We start from the raw sequence: 19,356 nt of genomic DNA on the forward strand, positions 1-19,356 counted from the left end.
GAAAAGGAGAAGGGGAGGAAAGAGAGTGAAAGGGAAAATAAAGAATGAATCAAAAACGGGGATAGCCAGGGGTTTTAGAAAAAAAACGAATATAGAAATAAAAAAGAAACACATCCAAACACTTATACACACAAATTAATCTTGTTAAAATATTACTCCTTTCCAAGGTGAAGATATGGTTTGGGAAAAAGAGGGATGTCACCAGAGGGAGCAACAGTCTACCTCGGAAGCCCTTAACCATAGGATCCCCGGGGAGTAAGATGCCCTGGGGAATGCTGAAACAAAATCTCAAACCTTGTTGCAAATGAAACTCAGGTGGACCCTTGCCAATCTCAGGACAGCAAGAAGGGGCCATATTACAACACAACAATACTTAGCCCAGGAAAAGGTCACTACAAAGCCCTTTAGCCAAACAACAGTGGCTGTCTTTTCGTAAGAAGTTCCAAGATGGTAACCTTTCCTTCCAGCAGGAAGTCATAGCAATTGCAGGAAGAACATTGCAACCAGGTGCGGATGATGAGAGTCACTCAGCCTCTAGTTAGCATACCAACACCACTTCTGAACCATCTCAGCCTTGTTCTCGCCCACTCTCACTTATCTCTCAAGGCAGCTTCTCCTCTTGCATGGCAATCCAGCTACTGCTTTTAGAAGCTGGGACAACAGTTTCAGCTTTCTCCTCTGGCCATAGGCTTAGTGCCAGCCATGAGGAACACAAAAGATCTATGTTCCGCTTCAGACATATTGGCCCTCATTATGACATGGGGGTAAATGCCGCCTACCGCCACGGCGACGGCTGCCAAAAAAACACCGCCGTGGCTTCCTACCGTCCCCCATATTATGACTGTAGCCGGAATTCTGCCAGAAGGCTGGTGGAATTCTGGCTACGGTCATGGCGGCGGACGGCAGTAAGGTTGCGCTGCTGCCAGCAGCAGCGCCACGCCAGTAGACCAGGACCCAGGACCCATGATACGGTCTGGCAGTGTTCTGTTGGCGAACGCTGCTGCTGGCAACAGCGCCGCGTCCCGACTCCTGCCGGCGACCCCCCTTCAAGCATGTAAGTCGGTGCTCTGACAGGGGAAGGGGTTGGGGGGTGCTGTGTGTGTGTGTGTCTGTGTGCGTGCATGCGGGTGTGGGGCATGTGTAATGCATGTGCGCATGAATGAATGTGAGTGTGCGTGTATGTTGTGATGTGTGAATGCGTGTGTGCTTGTATGTATGTCAGTGTGTGTGGATGTGTGTGTGCATGGATGTATGCATGCGTGGGTGAATGTGGGTATGCGTGTGTGTATGCGTGTGTATGTCTGTGCGTGTAGGTGTGTGTATGTTGGGGAAAGGAAGGGGGAGGGTGTGGGAGAACTCTGGGGAGGAGGAGTAGGGCAGGGGAGACCCCTATCAGTGCCAGGGAAGGGATTCCCACGCACTGATAGTGCCTACTGCCATGGTTTTCGTGGTGGTAAAAAAGCCACGGAAATCATGGCGGTGGACGGGGTCATATTACTGTGGTCTCCAGCCCGCGGTCGTTATCACCGTGGCGGTCGGTGTGGTACATTGGCAAATTGGCTTTTGCCAAACCGCCAATGTCATAATATGGCAGTATGTACCGCAAGCCTGTTGGTGGTCTTCTGCCACTATAACACCGACCGCCGGGATCGTAATGACCCCCATTGTCTCTTCCTACTGACCCTGCAGATCTTACTTCTGAAGTCTAAATGAGGAGCACTGCTGGAAACCAAGGGACCAATCAGAAAGGAAGGCACCTTTAAAATTGAAGCTCCCCAGCCACCAGGAACAGGAGGCTCTTCTGCTGGCATTTGACTTGGCTTCCACACTACAGGGAAGAGGAGTAGGAAGTCCTTAGTGGGATGAGGACTCGGATGCCAAAAGCTAAATATGCCAACTGAAGATAGGCTGTTGCCAAGCAGGACAGAGCCTGACCCACACATGGCCTGAGAGCCAGATCTCTCCAGCTGATATTGCTGAGATGTTCTTGAGCTTGGTGTATATTTCAAACAAAAAAACACAATGGCAAAAATGTCATGGCATATGTGAGGTATAGGCAAGGGGACTGCTCCAAGCAACAGAAAGGAAAGAAATTACCATATTGTGCTACATTTATCTTGACCTTACAGACACCACTCTTCCCATAGCACATGAACACCAAACACGCCTCATGTAACACAATCACATCATACACACTAGTGGGTCTAAGGTGCATTTACAGTGAACTCAATGGCTTTTTACAGGAGAGGGTCAGTATGCTGCCTCTCCTGTTGGTGTATTTTGGATGTCCTGTGCCACTCTCCATCAGTCTAATATAACAGGGGCAGTAGATGGCAACCTCCTTGATCAGTAGAGGGGTAGACTTTGATTGTTACCCGATGTCACAAGAAACGTGAAGTCAGTCACCAGTGGTCTCGTGGACGGGAGTGACTGGCAACAAAAACTTAGGTGATTCCAGAATCAGTGATGGAACTGCTGACTGCTTTACAGGCATCTTCAGCTCTACAACACTGGAGTCCCCTAGAGGACAGCTGCCCCCTGAGACACACGTAGAGCCAATAAAACCCAAACTTTGAATCAAAGTAGAAGACATTGCCTAGCTATGGGTTTGTGCCATCATTGTGAAATCCTTATCTTAAGTAAGAGTTTGTCAAGTTAAGTAATTAAATATGTTTGAGGTGTGATGGCAAAGATGCCCAGTTTCCCGTGCTCACCTTCTTGTATCTTCTAGACATCGTCTTCTCCCAGTGCACCGTCATGTCCAACCATTTCATCTCCCGCCGACGGAGTAGTTCCAGGGGCAGCTGTCCGGAGCTAAGAAGAGGAAACACAAGATTAAAGAAGGCAGTCTTTGTGTGCACTCTCTAACATTCTACTGCCAGTTGTAGGACATCTCCAGACCACTTGTCTAACCCTTTGAGGTCTCACAGTCTTGGTTCTGTCCCAATGGTCATCAGCAGAGCTGTAGGGTCATGTCATAATCTGGACTAATATAACAAACATTTCTCACAATACATTATTACAGGAGGCTTCTTCTCTGTATTATTATCATCATTGTTATTCTTATTATTTATTGTAATAATATAGCATAATTGAAGGATTATTATTTGGAGTGAACAGGAAGCTAGACACCTGCTGGATGCTGGACATCTGCTAGATGTCACACAAATGAAATATACCTATGCCAAATCCCTGGTAATGTGACACAAAGCAGTCAGGCTGACAGCAAAAGCAATGTGTAAAGTCAAGCAGTACATTAACAGTAGAAAACGTCACATAAAGCCAGGGGTGTAGCTTCAGGGGGAGTGTTTGGAGTGTTACACTCCCCTAATGAATGTATTCTCTGATGAATAGTTGGGCACACGTGCTTTCAGTCCAGTATAGTGAGGTTTCTGTTGGATTTCACCTGGGATTTTTTGATGCACACACTGACAAAAAAACACACATATTCTCCTTCAAAAACGTGGATTATTAAATGTGGATTATTTTACGAAATATTGTGTTTTCTCTCTTAGTACTCCTACCATTCCACATTTCTCTTCCTTTTCACTGCCTCGAAAGCCCCTCTCATGTGCCCTGCTGGTCGTATAATGTGTTTTAACATTATATTGAAACGTTATTGGGAAATCTGAAGCTCACCCCACCCCATAATCTTACAGACGAAGCTATACCCCTGCACAAAGCACAATAAAACTCCACAACCAATTGTAACATAATGAGATTAATTGTATGAGTAAAACAAGACCAGAACAACAAATATTGAATAAGGGAACCATAGATATGACTTTTAAAGAATGAAAATGAAAACGTAGAAATATAAAGCACTCAATGTAAGTCAGTAGTTATGGCAGACCAGGACTAAGGTGCAATTTCAGGCAGAACACAATGCAGCCCGGGTCTAATACACCAAGTGGATTGGCCCCGTGAACGTCTAGATGTCAAAAGGTTTGAAAAGGTTTCCAAGACCAACTTCAGAAAAGGACTTTGGGACTGATTTAGAGTTTAGAGTAGGGGGTTACTCTGTCACAAACATGATGGATATCCCGTCCACTATATTACAATCCCATTATATCCAATGGAATTAGTAACACGGCGGGCGGGATATCTGTCACATTTGTGACGGAGTAAATTCTCCACCAAACTCTAAATCAGGCCCTTTGTCACTTATTTGAAGAATAACTGGAATTTCTTCTAAGTTCCAATGCAGTATTGGACTTTGTCACTTTTTCAGAAGAAATATCCTCTCTGCATGCAATGCTACTGGAGGCCAGATACCTGAAGCAGGTTTGTCCCGCCGGCAGTCTGCACAAATAACTACAGGAGTACACTTCCAGTGGCCCCCAGTACCTCAGAGGAAGGCACCTGGGGGACTCTCCAGGTGTCAGGCAGAGGAGAACAGCAAAGTTCAGTCCCTATTCAGTTGCCACTGGTCCACTGGAATTCTTCACTGTTATGTCCTCTTCAGCTTTTTTATGTTCCTAGAGCCACACAAGGGATAATCCATATGATCCTTGGAGATCTTTCAACTTTTGATTTTAAACGGAAGGAGGTCCAACCTCCTCAGGTCCTTCACAGAGGTCACAGGCATAGCAGGTTCAGCCTGCTTGTTAATTTTTCACAAGTCCAGTAGTGTTCTGAGGAAAGCTGAGTGATCATCCAGGTTTGTAGGGGTCACCACCATATGGGTGGGAGACTCCCTAAGATACTCCTAGCCCCTTCTGACCAACTCAGTAAATGCTCCCACGCCCTGACTTACCTACTTTTCAGTAGTTCTGGTTTGCCTTACTGCAAACAGGCCCAAACTACAATATGTCAGGGCAAATGCAATATGGACAAAGGGGGTGATTCTGAGACTGGCGGGCGGCAGACACTGAAAATCGCGACGGGTGCCGCTGCACCCGTCGCACACCAGCAACTCCGCCGGCTCCATTCGGAGCCGGCTTCATCGTTGCTGGGGCTTTCCCGCTGGGCGGGCGGGCGGCCTTTTGGCGGTCGCCCGCCTGCCCAGCGGGAAAGTCAAAATGACCGCCGCGGTCATTTGACCGCGGTACGGTCTTTTGGCGGTCTCCGCCTGGCGGGCTGCGCCCCCCGCACGCCGGGGTCGGAATGACCCCCTAAGTTTGAAGCAGGCCCTGCACTCACTACATATATTAGACAGACTTCTAGTAAGACAAAGCAGGATCCTTCAGCAACCGGACAGGAGGCACACAAGAATTGTGATCTGTCCTGTTGGATCCCTTTCAGGGTGCGCAAAGGTTTTACATGTGCCTCAGACAGGCCTGTTATGCAGGAGTTGGCAATGTTGTACCCTCAGGAGGGGCAGCAGCCCCCACCCTGAATGTTCAGCAGAGGTTAGTCATAACCTCCCTTTTGGGGCCTGTTGTGTGACTCCGGTGAGGAATATCACACTCGTTACAGGCAGTGCAGGGCTAGCCAGCAGTTGCAGCCTAAGGGTAATTAGCTTACAGTGGATCAGGCAAGTACATATAGGGGGTCATTCTGACTCCTGCCGGCCGCGGTAACCGCGGTGCCGGCGGGAGCCGCCAGAATACCGCTGCGCGGTCAGAAGACCGCCGCGGTTATTCTGTGTTTCCCGCTGGGCTGGCGGGCGACCGCCAGAAGGCCGCCCGCCAGCCCAGCGGGAAACCCCTTCCCACGAGGAAGCCGGCTCCGAATGGAGCCGGCGGAGTGGGAAGGGTGCGACGGGTGCAGTAGCACCCGTCGCGATTTTCAGTGTCTGCATGGCAGACACTGAAAATCTTTTAGGGGCCCTCTTACGGGGCCCCTGCAGTGCCCATGCCATTGGCATGGGCACTGCAGGGGCCCCCAGGGGCCCCACGACACCCCTCACCGCCATCCTGTTCCTGGCGGTCAAAAACGCCAGGAACAGGATGGCGGTGAGGGGGTCGGAATCCCTGCCATGGAGGATTCCACAGGGCAGCGGAAAACCGGCGGGAGACCGCCGGTTTTCCGTCTCTGACCGCGGACATACCGCCGCGGTCAGAATGCCCTTGGGAGCACCGCCAGCCTGTTGGCGGTGCTCCCGCGGTCCCCGGCCCTGGCGGTCCATGACCGCCCGGGTCAGAATGACCGCCATAATGTTTCTGAAAGTTATTATCTCCTAACTAGTTAAAAAACACTTGAGTTTACCAATGAATTGACTTTTTAGAAACAGTTGGAAAAAGTTTTTGAACTTTTCCTGTGGTTGTGTCCTACTGAATAATGCAGAATTAGTGAATTTACCAGTACTTCCCATGGAAACAGCTAAACCCAATACAGTACAATTAGTCTTTTGATGATGTGCTCACTATACGTATATGCTAACATTAATTTAGGCATATACCACTTCTAGTCACTGTGCACCCTACATTTTGGGCAATAAGGTAAATTTAGGGTGACTTATTTCGCTCTTAGACGCAGATCTCTAGGCCTGTAAAAGAGTTTCTTTTACAGGTCTGCCTGTAAACATGGGAGCTTGCGAGCTGCAGGGATCCAGACCTCATTGGGGCCTGTGTCATGTTTCCAGGGCCACACACTAAACAGTACCATATAGTGTTTCAGTTTCTATGTGGCATTTAATTTTGCTTGAAACAGGTGTACATTTTTTTACACAATATACAATAATAAAACCAATGTGCTAAGTGGGGGGTTTAAGCCAATGTGGACTTTGTTCTAGGGGTGAGAGCACGTATACTGGGTACTGGATAGTAATGTTGGAGTTCAAAATTAACAACAGGTGAGTCCCAAATAAAAAAATAAAAAACTTAGGGCGGCCACCAAGCATGTGGTCACTTTCTAACAATCTTATTGTTACATTTGTTGTTATTAATAATACTAATTATAGTTAATTAAAGTGAAGTATCAGTGACATCATTATCACATCATCACTAATAATATTAATTATTACTATTACTATTACAGTACATATAATTGCAAATACTAGCACTACTAATGTTATCATGCATAGGAATGCATATTAATTTCAGTATGCATATTATGTGTATTGATATCAGTCCCGTTATGAGTATTAGTATTGTTAATAATGATAACAGCTCTTACAGCTGCACCATGGAGCAACTACTTAACAGCCGTTTCTGCATTTTTGCTGCTGTTTTTCTGTTATATTATTAGTTTTCACCATCTCCAGGTGCTGCAGGTTTATTTACTACTGCATGCTGACATGGCATGGCATTTGCAGAAGATATTTATGTAAGAGCCTGGTTGTTACTTGCACAATGGGGACCATTAAATGCCTGGTAACAGCAACCCTTAGAATAGGAGCTCCCACGTTGTTGTGCTGTCAGATGTCTTTCTATACTACAGCATACTCAGCCCCTTGATGCTTTGTAGCAGATTTTAATCACTGACCTCTAACCATGGTGCATCAGGAGAAGGTGTTTAAATTCAAACAAATCTCCCATGCTGGCTACTTTCTTATTCAGCTCATTGTCTGATTTTTCATCCAGTCACATGATTAAGGAGCTCATTCCCATGGGGAGTGTAGGAGTAAGGAGCTCATTCTCATGGAGAATTTAGGATTAAGGAGCTCATGTCCCATGGGGAGTGTAGGATTAAGAAGATCATGTCCCATGCGGAGTGTAGTATTAAGGAGCTCATGTCCCATGGGGAGTGTAGGATTAAGAAGATCATGTCCCATGCGGAGTGTAGGATTAAGGACCTCATGTCCCCTGGGGAGTGTAGGATTAAGAAGATAATGTTCCATGGGGAGTGTAGGATTAAGGAGATCATGTCCCATGGGGAGTGTAGGATTAAGGAGCTCATGTCCCCTGGGGAGTGTAGGATTAAGGAGATCGTGTTCCATCGGGAGTGTAGGATTAACCCCTTGGGTGCCTTGAACGTAACAGTTACATCCTCGGCAGCACCGCTCGGGTGCCGAGGGCGTAACCCTTACGTCCTGGACCCGGCCCTCGGGGAAGCGCTTGTGTTCCCCCCAGAGGCCTCCCACCCCCTCCCATAGGCAGTGTTGTAAGGGGAATTGCTTCCCCTTCCACCCTGCCCCACCCCCATCTAATGACGTCAGCAAGTGGTGATCGCGTACTGACATCATTAGAGCCCGCTGGGCGCAATGGAAGCCATTTGCTTCCAGCGCGTCCAGGAGGAAAGAGGTAGGTTTTTCCTTCGGCTGGAGGGGGGGGATTCATCTAAAAGAGGCATCGGGGAAAGGAAAGGGTTATCCTTTCCCTCAACGTCTCTTTCAGCATTCCTGCTGCCCGATCACAAAGCAATCGGGCAGCAGGAATGCCACTAGACACCAGGGATCTTGTTTTTGTTTGTTTTTTGTCTGTTTCATATGTGGGGGAGCGGCACCTTTGGCAAGGGTCACTACCCTTAGAGGGCCAACATGTTTTATGCCATTTCTGCCCCCCTCTGGGGAAGATCAGCTGATTATTTTTAGGCTGATCTGCCCCCAGGGGGGCAGAAGCCACAGCAACGCCAGGGATTTTTGCTCTTTGTTCTTTTTTGGGGGGGGGGCCCTTGGACAAGGGTTGCTCCCCCAAATGGGGCAAAGCACTGTTGGGAGGTTCTGCCCCCCTTGGGAGCAGATCAGCCTATTTTTTTAGGCCCATCTGCCCCCAAGGGGGGCAGAAACCAACTAGCACCAGGGATCTTGTGTGTGTGTGTTTTGTGTGCGGGGTGGCCCCTTGGGCAAGGGTCGCTCCCCAAGGAGGGGCAATATTATTTGGGGGCAGATCGGCCTATTATTTTTAGGCCCATCTTCACCCAAGGGGGGCAAAAGCCACTAAGTCGCCTGGGATTGTTTTCAGTTTGTTTCTGTGTGGGTGCGGCCCCTTGGGCAAGGGTTGCCCCCCCAAAGAGGGCACATAACTGTAGGCCATTTCTTCCCCCCTTGGGGGCAGATCAGCCTATTTTTTAAGGCCCATCTGCTCCCAAGTAGGGCAGGAACCACTTAGCGCCAGGATCTTGTGTGTGTGTGTGTGTTTTGTGTGTGGGGTGGCCCTTTGGGCAAGGGTCACTCCCCAAGGGAGGCCAATATTATTTATGCCTTTTCTGCCCCCCTTAGGGGCAGATTGGCCTATTATTTTTAGACCCATCTGACCAAAGGGGGGCAGAAGCCACTAGGGCACCGGGGATTTTTTTAGTTTAATTTTTTTGTGTGGGGAGGCTCCTTGGGCATACAATTGTTGGCCATTTCTGCCCCTCTTGGGAGCAGATCAGCCTTTTTTTTTTTGCCCCATCTGCCCCCTAGGGGGTCAGAAACCACTTAGCGCCAGGGATCTTGTGTGTGTTTTGTGTGGGGTGGGTGGCCCCTTGGACAAGGGACGCTCCCCAAGGGGGGGGCAATATTATTTACGCCATTTCAGCCCCCCTTGGCGGCAGATCGGCCTAGTTTTTTTAGGCCCATCTTCCCCCAAGAGGGGCAGAAACCACTAGACACCAGGGAAAATTTCTAATGTTTGGTGGCGGGGTGTTTGTCAACTGGCGAAGTATTTGCATTTGTGATTTTAACAGTTTATTTCTCCTTTTTGTTCTAGTTCAAAGCTTTTGCTTCCTTTGCTGTGACTCCTTGCGGTTTTGGCAGTGATTGACCTGCAGTTTGCGTAGTTGTATGTTTTAGGTAAGAAAAAACAATTTACTCCAAATGAGTATTGTTGCCATGCATGAATGACATTTTTGTAAGTGGTGTACTAAATGCAGGATTGTGTGTGAAATTATCCTTCGATTTGTGCACAATGATATTTGTTTTGTCTTATGTCTAATTTTCTTTTCTTTTTTCTTTTTAGTGGGATAGCATTGGTGATTGCTGTGTCTGTGCAGTTGCTGGTGAGTCTAGCTTTTTCAGGCAACTGAGTGGTGTAGTTTTTTAGTACATAACTCTTTTTGATAAAGCCACACTTTGTTTATTACTTATCTTACACAGTGCTGGTTGTTGTTGGCGCATTTTTCAAGTTACTTTTCTTAGAATGGATCATGGCTAGCCGCAGGGTGACCGCTCAGCAGGTTGTTGGTATGCTTTTTGAGTCATCTTCTGATCACGATTATGAGACTGACTGCATCTGAGGAAGGGGAGGAAGAGAGAGATTCTGGCAGTACATTTTCTGTCAGAGAGGAATCTTCTGATGAGGAAGCCACTCCCAGGGCAGATGAAGGACCTGTTTTAGAGCAGGAAACTGATGTGCCAAGAGTGCAGCAGCCGGGGCTGAAAGGTTATCTATTTGAAGACCTGAACTCTGGGTTGCCCCAAACATGGAGCAGCCAGAGTTGCCTGCCTTTACTGGCCTCCAAGGGTGTAGAGTGAATACGGAAAGCATTTTGCCTGTCAATTTCTTTAAGTTGTTTATGGAAGATGTATTTTTGGAAGAGATTGTTGAGCAGACTAATTTGTATGCTGAGCAGTATTTGAGGGACAATACTGCCAGACTTAGGCCACAGACCGGAGCTACCCAGTGGATTTCCACAAATCTGGAAGAAATGAAAAAGTTCTTGGGTTTTGGGTTTGAATTTTATGATGGGGTTGATAAGGAAGCCATCACTGGCTTCTTATTGGTCTACTAGTCCCTTGGTGGCAACGGCTATATCTCCTGCAACCATGACTCGTAACAGGTATTTGCTTCTTCTTCAAATGCTGCATTTTGTTGACAATGCTTTAGCCTTGCCATTCGATCACCCTGATTATGACCGTCTTTTTAGGATTAAGCCTATCCTTGATCACTTTGTAGACCGTTTTTCAGAGGTCTATGTTCCAGGCAAAGAAATAAATGTGGACGAGTCTTTGGTCCTGTTCAAGGGTCGTTTGGTTTTTAGGTAGTACATTCCTAGCAAGAGGGAATGGTATGGAATTAAATTGTATATACTGTCTGAAAGTGGTACAGGATATGTTTATAATTTCCGGGTCTACACTGGTAGAGATTCTAGTACTGACCCCCCTGGTTGTCCACCCACTTTTGGAGTTAGTGAGAAAATTGTGTGGGAACTTGGTAGACGACTGTTTAACAAAGGTCACCATATGTATGTAGATAACTTCTACACTGGAGTGCAGTTGTTCAAGGAATTGCTCAGAGTGGACACTGTTGCTTGTGGTACAATCCGCTCTTACCGGAAAGGCTATCCAAAGGAGCTTGTCTGTAAAAAACCTGAGAAGGGACAGTGCAGTGCCTTGTGGAATGATGAGCTGCTAGCTCTGAAATTTGCAGAGAGGAGGGATGTCTACATGCTAACTACCATCCATGATGAGAGTACTTCACCTGTGGCTGTTTGTGGTCAGGTTTCTGAAGTGCACAAACCTGTGTGCCTTTTAGACTACAATAAGCACATGGGTGGTATTGATAGAGTAGATCAGAGGTTCCAACACTACATTGCTGTTCGTAAGTCTTATGTGTGGTATAAAAAGTTGGCCATCCATTTGTTTAATTTAGCAACTTTGAATGCTTTTATTGTGTTCAAGGATTGTTCTCCTGAGTCAAGGATGAAATTTGTTACATTTCAGGATTCAGTGATAGAGAGCCTTGCGGTGGTGGAACATGCAAGACTTCCTAGAGTAGCAGTGGTGGAGGATGTGGCTAGATTGAAAGATCAGGACTTTCCTGATCACATGCCTCCCACTCCCAAAAAAGAAATGTGAAGTGTGTGCCCAAAAAGGTATCCAGAGGGAGACTCGTATGTACCGCCCTGATTGTCCTTCAAAGCCTGGGCTGTGTGTGGCCTGCTGTTTCAGGAGTTACCACACCAAAAATAATTTTTGGTAACTACTGTGAACGTAAACTGCCTGTTTTATATTTTCATATGTTCAGTTTCATGGTTGGCATTACTGTCATGTATTTAGTTAGAGCTTTTGTGTTTGTAGTTTTGTACTTCTTTATAATTAGTTAGTGGTTGCTTTGTTGTTTAAAAAAAGAATTGATGGCGGTGTGCATGGAGTGGCACTTGGCTGGCGGTGTAAATAGTGACTTGCAGGTGCACCCGCTACCACCGGAAAAACAAGTAGTTTTCTAATAGATCATTTTGATGTGTCCACGTTGTGTTTTGGGACATTTCCTGTTGTGGGCACTAGGCCTACACACACAAGTGAAGTACCATTTCTATTGGGAGACTTGGGGGAATGCTGGCTGGAAGGACATTTGTGGCTTCTCTTAGATTCCAGAACTTTCACTGAAATATGAGGAAAAAGTGTTTTGTGGGCCAAATTTTGAGGTTTGCAAAGGATTGTGGGAAACAGAACCTGGTGAGAGCCCCACAAGTCACATCCCATCGTGGATTCCCATGGGTTTCTAGTTTTGAAAAATGCACAGGTTTGGTAGGTTTCCCTAGTGCCGGCTGAGTTAGAGGCCAAAATCCACAGCTAGGCACTTTCCAAAAAACACGTCAGATTCCAATGTACAAATGTGATGTGTCCATGTTGCGATTCCTTTCGCGGGCATTAGTCCTACCCACGCAAGTGAGGTACCATTTTTATTCGGAGACTTGGGGGAACACAGAATAGAAGAACAAGTATTATTGCCCGTTGTCTTTCTCTACAGTTTTTCCTTCTAAATGTAAGACAGTGTGTAAAAAAGACGACTTTTTGAGAAATGCCCTGTAATTCACATGCTAGTATGGGGACCCCGGAATTCAGAGATGTGCAAATAACCACTGCTTCTCAACACCTTATCTTGTGCCCATTTTGGAAATACAAAGGTACCCTTGATACCTATTTTTAACTCTCTATATTTCACCAAATGAATTGTGGTATACAATGAAAACCCATTGCAAGGTGCAGCTCCTTTATTGGCTCTGGGTACATAGGGTTCTTGATGAACCTACAAGCCCTATATCTCCCCACAACCAGCAGAGTCCAGCAGACGTAACAGTATGTTGTTTTTGTAAATCTGACATTGCAGGAAAAAGTTACAGAGTAAAACATGGAGAGAAATGGCTATTTTTTCACCTCAATTTCAATATTGTTTTATTTCAGTTGTTATTTCATGTAGGGAAACTTCGTAGAATGTATACAAATGACCCCTTGCTGAATTCAGAATTCTGTCTACGTTTCAGAAATGTTTCGCTGTCCAGGATACAGCATTGGTTTCACACCCATTTCTGTCACTAACTGGAAGGAGGCTAAAAGCACAAAAAAATAGAAAAAATGGGGTATGTCCCAGTAAAATGCCAAAATTGTGTTGCAAAAAGTGATTTTCTGATTCAAGTCTGCCTGTTCCTGAAAGCTGGGAAGACGGTGATTGTAGCACAGCAAGCCCTTTGTTGATGCCTTTTTCAGGGGAAAAAACACATGGTTTCTTCTGCAGCACTTTATTCCCCGTTTTTTGCAAAAAAATGACATTTTAGCTGCATTTTGGCTAATTTCTTGGTCTCCTCCAGGGAAACCAACAAACTCTAGGTACCTCTCGAATTCCTAGGATGTTGGAAAAAAAAGGGCGCAAATTTGGCGTGGGTAGCTTATGTGGACAAAAAGTTATGAGGGCCTAAGCGCGAACTGCCTTAAATAGCCAAAAAAAGGCCTGGCACCTGAGGGGGAAAAGGCCTGGCAGTGAAGGGGTTAAGGCAATCATGCCCCATGGGGAGCGTAGGATTAAGGAGCTCATGTCCCATGGGGAATGTAGGATTAAGGAGCTCAAGTCCCATGAGGTGTGTAATACTAAGGAGCTCATGTCCCATGGGGAGTGTAGGATTGAGATCATGTCCCATATAGGATGTAGCTTCAGGGGCATCGTTTGGGAAGCCACACCCCCAAGCAAAATCATTCTTCACATGGTAGTTCAGTCTGGGGGGCTCGAGTTGGGTCTGCCATCTCTGTGTCAATTTTTGTGTCCTGATCCAAGAATGAAAGACAAAAGAGTGACTGTTGATATAAACGGGAGAGAGCGATACAGAGATCCCCATCTGGTGGCTACATTTGTAAATGTGAAACCAGTTAACCTGGAATCAATACCTGCTTCTCTGCTTGTCCAAATTGTATGATCCTGGGTAGATATTTTATTTTACATACCCTCCTTTTTCTTCACTATCACATATGAGTGCACTTAAGATTCTTGAGTTCAAAATGCACACTCTCGAAGCACCTGTTGTGTTTGATTTAATAGACTATAAAGTTACTCCATCTACAATAATAATCCAGGCTGTATTTAGAGTTAACATGACTTCTGACTTGCATCTTAGTTCACTAAAGATATTGTTGTTTCTAAAGCAGTCACTTATAATAAGTGTCCTGCTATGCAGTGATGTAATCTTATGTATGAAGGTGAAATGCTTCTGCATATTAAAGAAATGCAATTTGGAATTTTGGGGGAATTCTTTTGAATTTTTACATTATGTTTGTTGCACAATATACACGGCAAACGTTTTCATGCCTCGGTTCATACACATATTATTAGAGACAGGCCAGACCAGGCTGGGCTCTGGTTCGACTCGCCCTGGTAATTTGTCCTGCACCCTCCTTTATAAGTGACTCAGGCTTAGTACATGGGGCGTAGAATCATGGAGCCCTGACCACATGCACCGATTTGACAACTTTACCATCAAGGCTTTTTGTAGCAGAGACAAATAAGAGTGCATGCTTTGAATATACATTTAATATAAGTAATCCCAGGGCAGGGGCCCCAGACCATTGTATTGTGCATGACCGTAGTCATGAGCTTCCAGGGAGGACTATGAGGGCCAGGTACAACGAGCAGGGGCATAGTTTCAGTGTTCTTGGTTTGGAAGTTGAGTGTTGGGGCCCTAAGCTGGGTTGCTATGTCTGTGTCAGTTTTTCTCGTTGTTCTTATTTCTCTAAGAGGTTTTAACTTGTTATTTTTTGGGGATTGGGATCTTAAATATATCTAGCGACAGGTTTACCAAAAATGTAGTAAATCTGCACTCTACAAAATACTCTTTGAATGGGTGCAAATTTACTACTTTTAGAACTCACAAACAGTGGCAGAGATGTGCATCGCAAACTGTGTTAGTCTCAAGTTTCCAGACGTACTACTGGCAGTCAAGCACCCAAAAGGTGAGAGTATCAATGTTTGTAAATGCTCTGTGGCAATCGCCCTAGGCGGCTAGGGTATGCCCAGAAATGGGACCTGTACACACTGTGTCGCTAGATTCAAGCTAGCGTGGCTGATGAGGGGTGATACCACGAAACCGGTCCCAGGATGCTTGCTTCCGGTACAGGGAGGACCTGGCCTGGCAGTTCAGGCTGGACTGTTCCCTTGGGGAGTAGGTTCAAGACTGATTTGCATATGGCTGCGACCAAAGTGGGGTGGCATGGTGAGCGAAAAAATTATGAATTAAACCCAGATCTGTGACTGCGGTGAATGTTTGATTTGTTCAGCATTCCATCCGTCATCTGTTCTTTTTTCTTTTGTCGCCCTAAGTGGTAAGGGTATGCCCAGACATGTGTCCCATGCTTGCTGTGCTACTGTATTCAAGCTATCCTGGCTGATGAGGGGGTGATACCCCGAAACCAGTCCCAGGATGCTTGTTTCCAGTCCAGGGAGGACTCGATCCGGCAGTTCGGGCTGGACTGTTCCCATGCTGAGAAGGGTCAAGGCAGATTTGCATATGGCTGGGTCCAAAGTGGGGTGGGGTGGCATGGTGAGCAAAAAAAGATGGATTAAACTCAGATCTGTGACTCGGGGTGAATGTTTGATTTGTTCAGCATTCCGTCCATCATCTGTGATTTTTCAGAGCACTGCCATGTGGTAGCTGCAGGGGAGAGGGTGACACTGTAGTATTGTTTGTTCAAGGTGAGGAAGTTTCTTGGTAGGGCCAGCACATTTGTTTTCAGGAAGGCTGATGGCAGCCAGGCTTAGAGATCTCACACTTTACACTTCATTGTGCCCCTGTTTCGTTACTCATGCTTGGAATCAGCCCTACTGCTGACTGCTGTGAGAGCCATCATCTTCCACAAATACCTTGTCTGAGCAACCGCTAGAAAATGACATTTTAAAGAGATCCACTCTCTGAAAAATGTGCTTAAAAGTGGGATTTTAACCAAGCCACTGTCTTCCAGTATCATGTTTTTCTTGGCAATTGAAGGTAGTGTTGGTCTGACCTGAGCTTGTGTCTGCTTGGCCATCAGTCTCCCAGAGGTGAGGAGACATCACCTGAAGTCTACACTTTCCGCTGGGGGAGGTGATGGACTGCCTGACATCCCTGGAAGCCTTCATGCAGAGAGAGGAAAGGTGTAAGTCTGCAAGAGGACAGAGTGCCCCTGAGGAGAAGCAGAGTGTGTTGCTAGCAAGGGGGGCAGTCATAAAAAGTGGATTACTACAGAAAGCAAAGCCAAGAGTGACCCATGCTCAGAGGGCTCTCCTGGTCTCTTTCAGTGGTTCTCTTGTGAGCTTTACCAACACTTTTGCAAGCAGTCCTATAGACACTAAAGAAGGTCCTAGAGTGGGGAGAGGGTGCCATTGAGAGAGTAAACCCTTACCTAGTAATTGTAACTGGCATCAGAACCCTGTAACTGAGCCCCACTGAACTCTGTAGTCTTACATTTTGCTGTGTTATTATTAAACTTTATTTTTATTAAGATAAGCTATTTGTTGGCTAAGTTCTGAGCTCTTACCCTCCCCGCACCTTACTTCCCTGCCCTAGAAATTGTGACTGGACTGTTCTTATTGGGGCAATCCATGGCTGACGTGAATAAATAGGCTGGTCTCTGATTATTCTGGCACAATGGGTAAAAAATGATAGACTGAAATGTCAGTGGCTGAGATCAATTTCACACATTCTACCAATCACATTATTTTCTCAGGAGCCTAAAGGTCCCTCCTACAACCCCCTGCATTTACTGTTCGAGACAAAGAAGATGTGTGCAGCTCACTTTAGAAATTTGTAAGCAAGAGCCTAAAATACAGCCATTAGTACTAAAGATTTTGATACTAGCGGCTGAATTTAATTACAGCACTTTCAAAGAGCCTGACAGCACTTTTGTAGAGGAACAATGCCTGGGTGACATTTCATGATAAGGTTTGTGGGGGCTGCATTAGGTCTAGTCTTCGAAGTTGGATGCCCAAGACTAAAGCTCAGTCAGTTTCTGTACAAGATCTTTCTAGTAAAGGATCAGCAATATTTTAAGTAGATAAACTATGAAGGATCAAAGACTGCAAAATAGCTGATATCAGCAGAAGAAAAAGAGTGTATGCTATTGAGTAGCATGCATGGTCCAAGAGAATGGTACAGAATATTGATTGCAATTTATCAAACTACTCTTGGGTAGCTTGTCAATTTAAAAAAGGAAGTATATTATTGAGAGTCTGTTAAGTTTTGGTTTGAGTACGACTGGTTAGAGGCTTTGAATAAGGATTCTGTAAAACAGTAGAGTATTCAACCTTAATAGCGACTCCAGAATATCGTGGACATAACATTGAGGACCAAAATATCAACAAGATAATTATATATAGGTAAGTATGGCTTTAATTCATTGAAGTCCACAAATAAGTACAGTGATGATATGTATAGCCTCAAGGTAGATGCAGAGTTAAGAATAGTAAATCTGTACTTATGTATATGCACTTAGCATCGTGAAATTTGGTCCCCAAGATTTTGGTCACAATATTTTGGTAGCATGATGTTTCTGTAGTTGATATTTTGACAGAAATCATCAAAATATATTTTGAAATAGCTGGGAGTTTTGGGGGGATTAAATTACCAAAGGATTAAAACTAAATTTTGAAATTTAGATTAAGCATAACCCAAGTAGGAATGGCACTATGAAACAGACATCGGATCCTGGAGCACACCAGTGCTCATGAGATCTTGAGGTGTTTAAGATCTTGTACACTTTTTCTTATATTGGACAGACAATATAAGTGCAGAACAAGTAAAGTAAATATGTGAGACAAATAAAAAGACAACAAACTAGATATCAGGGGGCTAGTTGGCTGGTGGGAGCAGATAATGAAGAGTTTGACTTCACCATGGCCTATTTTATAAAACATAAATTTCATCAGCTAGGGTAACCTAATATGAAGAGGAACCTACGCAAATTAATAATATATAAACAGTAGCTGCTCCTCAAACACTTCAATTTTTTGTATACCGATAGGTTTGAGGTTCCGTCACTCGTTTGAAAACCTCTTAACTACTCAATAAGCAACTTTATTGAGAGAGATCACATTTTAGTAAAAGGAGAGATACTAAGAGCAACAAAGATCTTTCTCAGTTTACATTCAGACACATGTTTATATGAGACACACTGAAGAACAACGTCAGTGCTGGGTGAACGACACAGTGCCCAGTGAAGAGTGTGCAAAAACACAAATAATCATTCAACTAAGATGTGTTTTCCCCAAAAATGACTAAGGGCCTGATTTAGATCTTGGCGGAGGGGGTTACTCCATCACAAGCGCGATGGATATCCCATCCGCCGTAATACAGTTCCATCATATCCTATGGAACTTGTAAAATGGCTACTGGGATATGCATCACATTTGTGATGGAGTAACCTCTCCGCCAAGATCTAAATCTGGCCCATAGACAAGTTTGTAATCAAACTTTTAGGGAAGATAACACCAACAAGTTATTGCTATTTAGCACACAAAAAACATCTTATTAGCCACATGTATGCAGTCAATGTTTCATAAATCAGTGGGCCATTATCAGGACCAAAGACCATTTGGTGCATCTGAATAATATAGAATAAAGCAAGAGACGTTTTAGCGGATAAGTAAAAGAAAAACAATTGCTTTACAAAAGGAGCTTTTCAGAGCCATTCAATCGAAATTTAAGAAAGTAGAGTATAAGTAATTTAAAAATGATGTCAAGTTGGAACAATATCAGATATAGGTTGGGTGCCCAAGGGTACAAAAGCAACTTATGGCTTTTAGACTGGGTCACACATTTCAGCAGTTGAAGCATTGACATAATGTGCACCAGGGTCACTACTATGTACATGTAGGTGGGAATCCAAGTGCACTTGTTTCTGTTTTTTCTTTTTTTGCTCCATATGTACAGTTGGAATGATTTGGTTTATTAGGCCTTCATTAAAACAATATACGATGAACGCAAGGACTGCAGCCTAGTTATTTTTGTTATCAGGAAGGGAAAAGGATGTATGCTACAATGTACCAGGATTCTTTGATAAGTGTGTGGCCAGTGATTAAAAATAATGTTAGATCCTGCCATAAAGAGTTAGGGACCCAGCCTGCTGCAAATGTGTCTGACATACTGTGGAAACCACAGCGATAAATGCCCTGTGTATTTTGAATAATAGACTGGATGTTATTGTTTTAAAATGAGTATGAGAGTCTATGAATTTTTATATTGTACTATGGGTTTTATTAACCAAATAATTAAAATATTTAATTAGAACTAAAACACATGCTTACTTCCACAGATTGCTTGCTATCTAAAACAAACAAAAAATCAAGTGCTAGTCTTAAAATCCTGCATGAA

General features: G+C 44.9%; 1 protein-coding gene across 1 annotated transcript in view; it reads right to left on the bottom strand.

Moving 5' to 3' along the window:
• The window catches only part of TBC1D10C (TBC1 domain family member 10C), a 236,630-nt gene that overhangs the window by 135,571 nt on the left and 81,703 nt on the right, over positions 1 to 19,356 (bottom strand). Inside the window, exon 3 of the mRNA XM_069232929.1 lies at positions 2,715 to 2,814. Within this exon, the coding sequence (XP_069089030.1) occupies positions 2,715 to 2,814 (100 nt within the window). The remainder of the gene's footprint in view (positions 1 to 2,714; positions 2,815 to 19,356) is intronic.

This window comes from Pleurodeles waltl, chromosome 4_2, assembly GCF_031143425.1.
Source record: "Pleurodeles waltl isolate 20211129_DDA chromosome 4_2, aPleWal1.hap1.20221129, whole genome shotgun sequence".
In the NCBI taxonomy this organism is placed as follows: Eukaryota; Metazoa; Chordata; class Amphibia; order Caudata; family Salamandridae; genus Pleurodeles; species Pleurodeles waltl.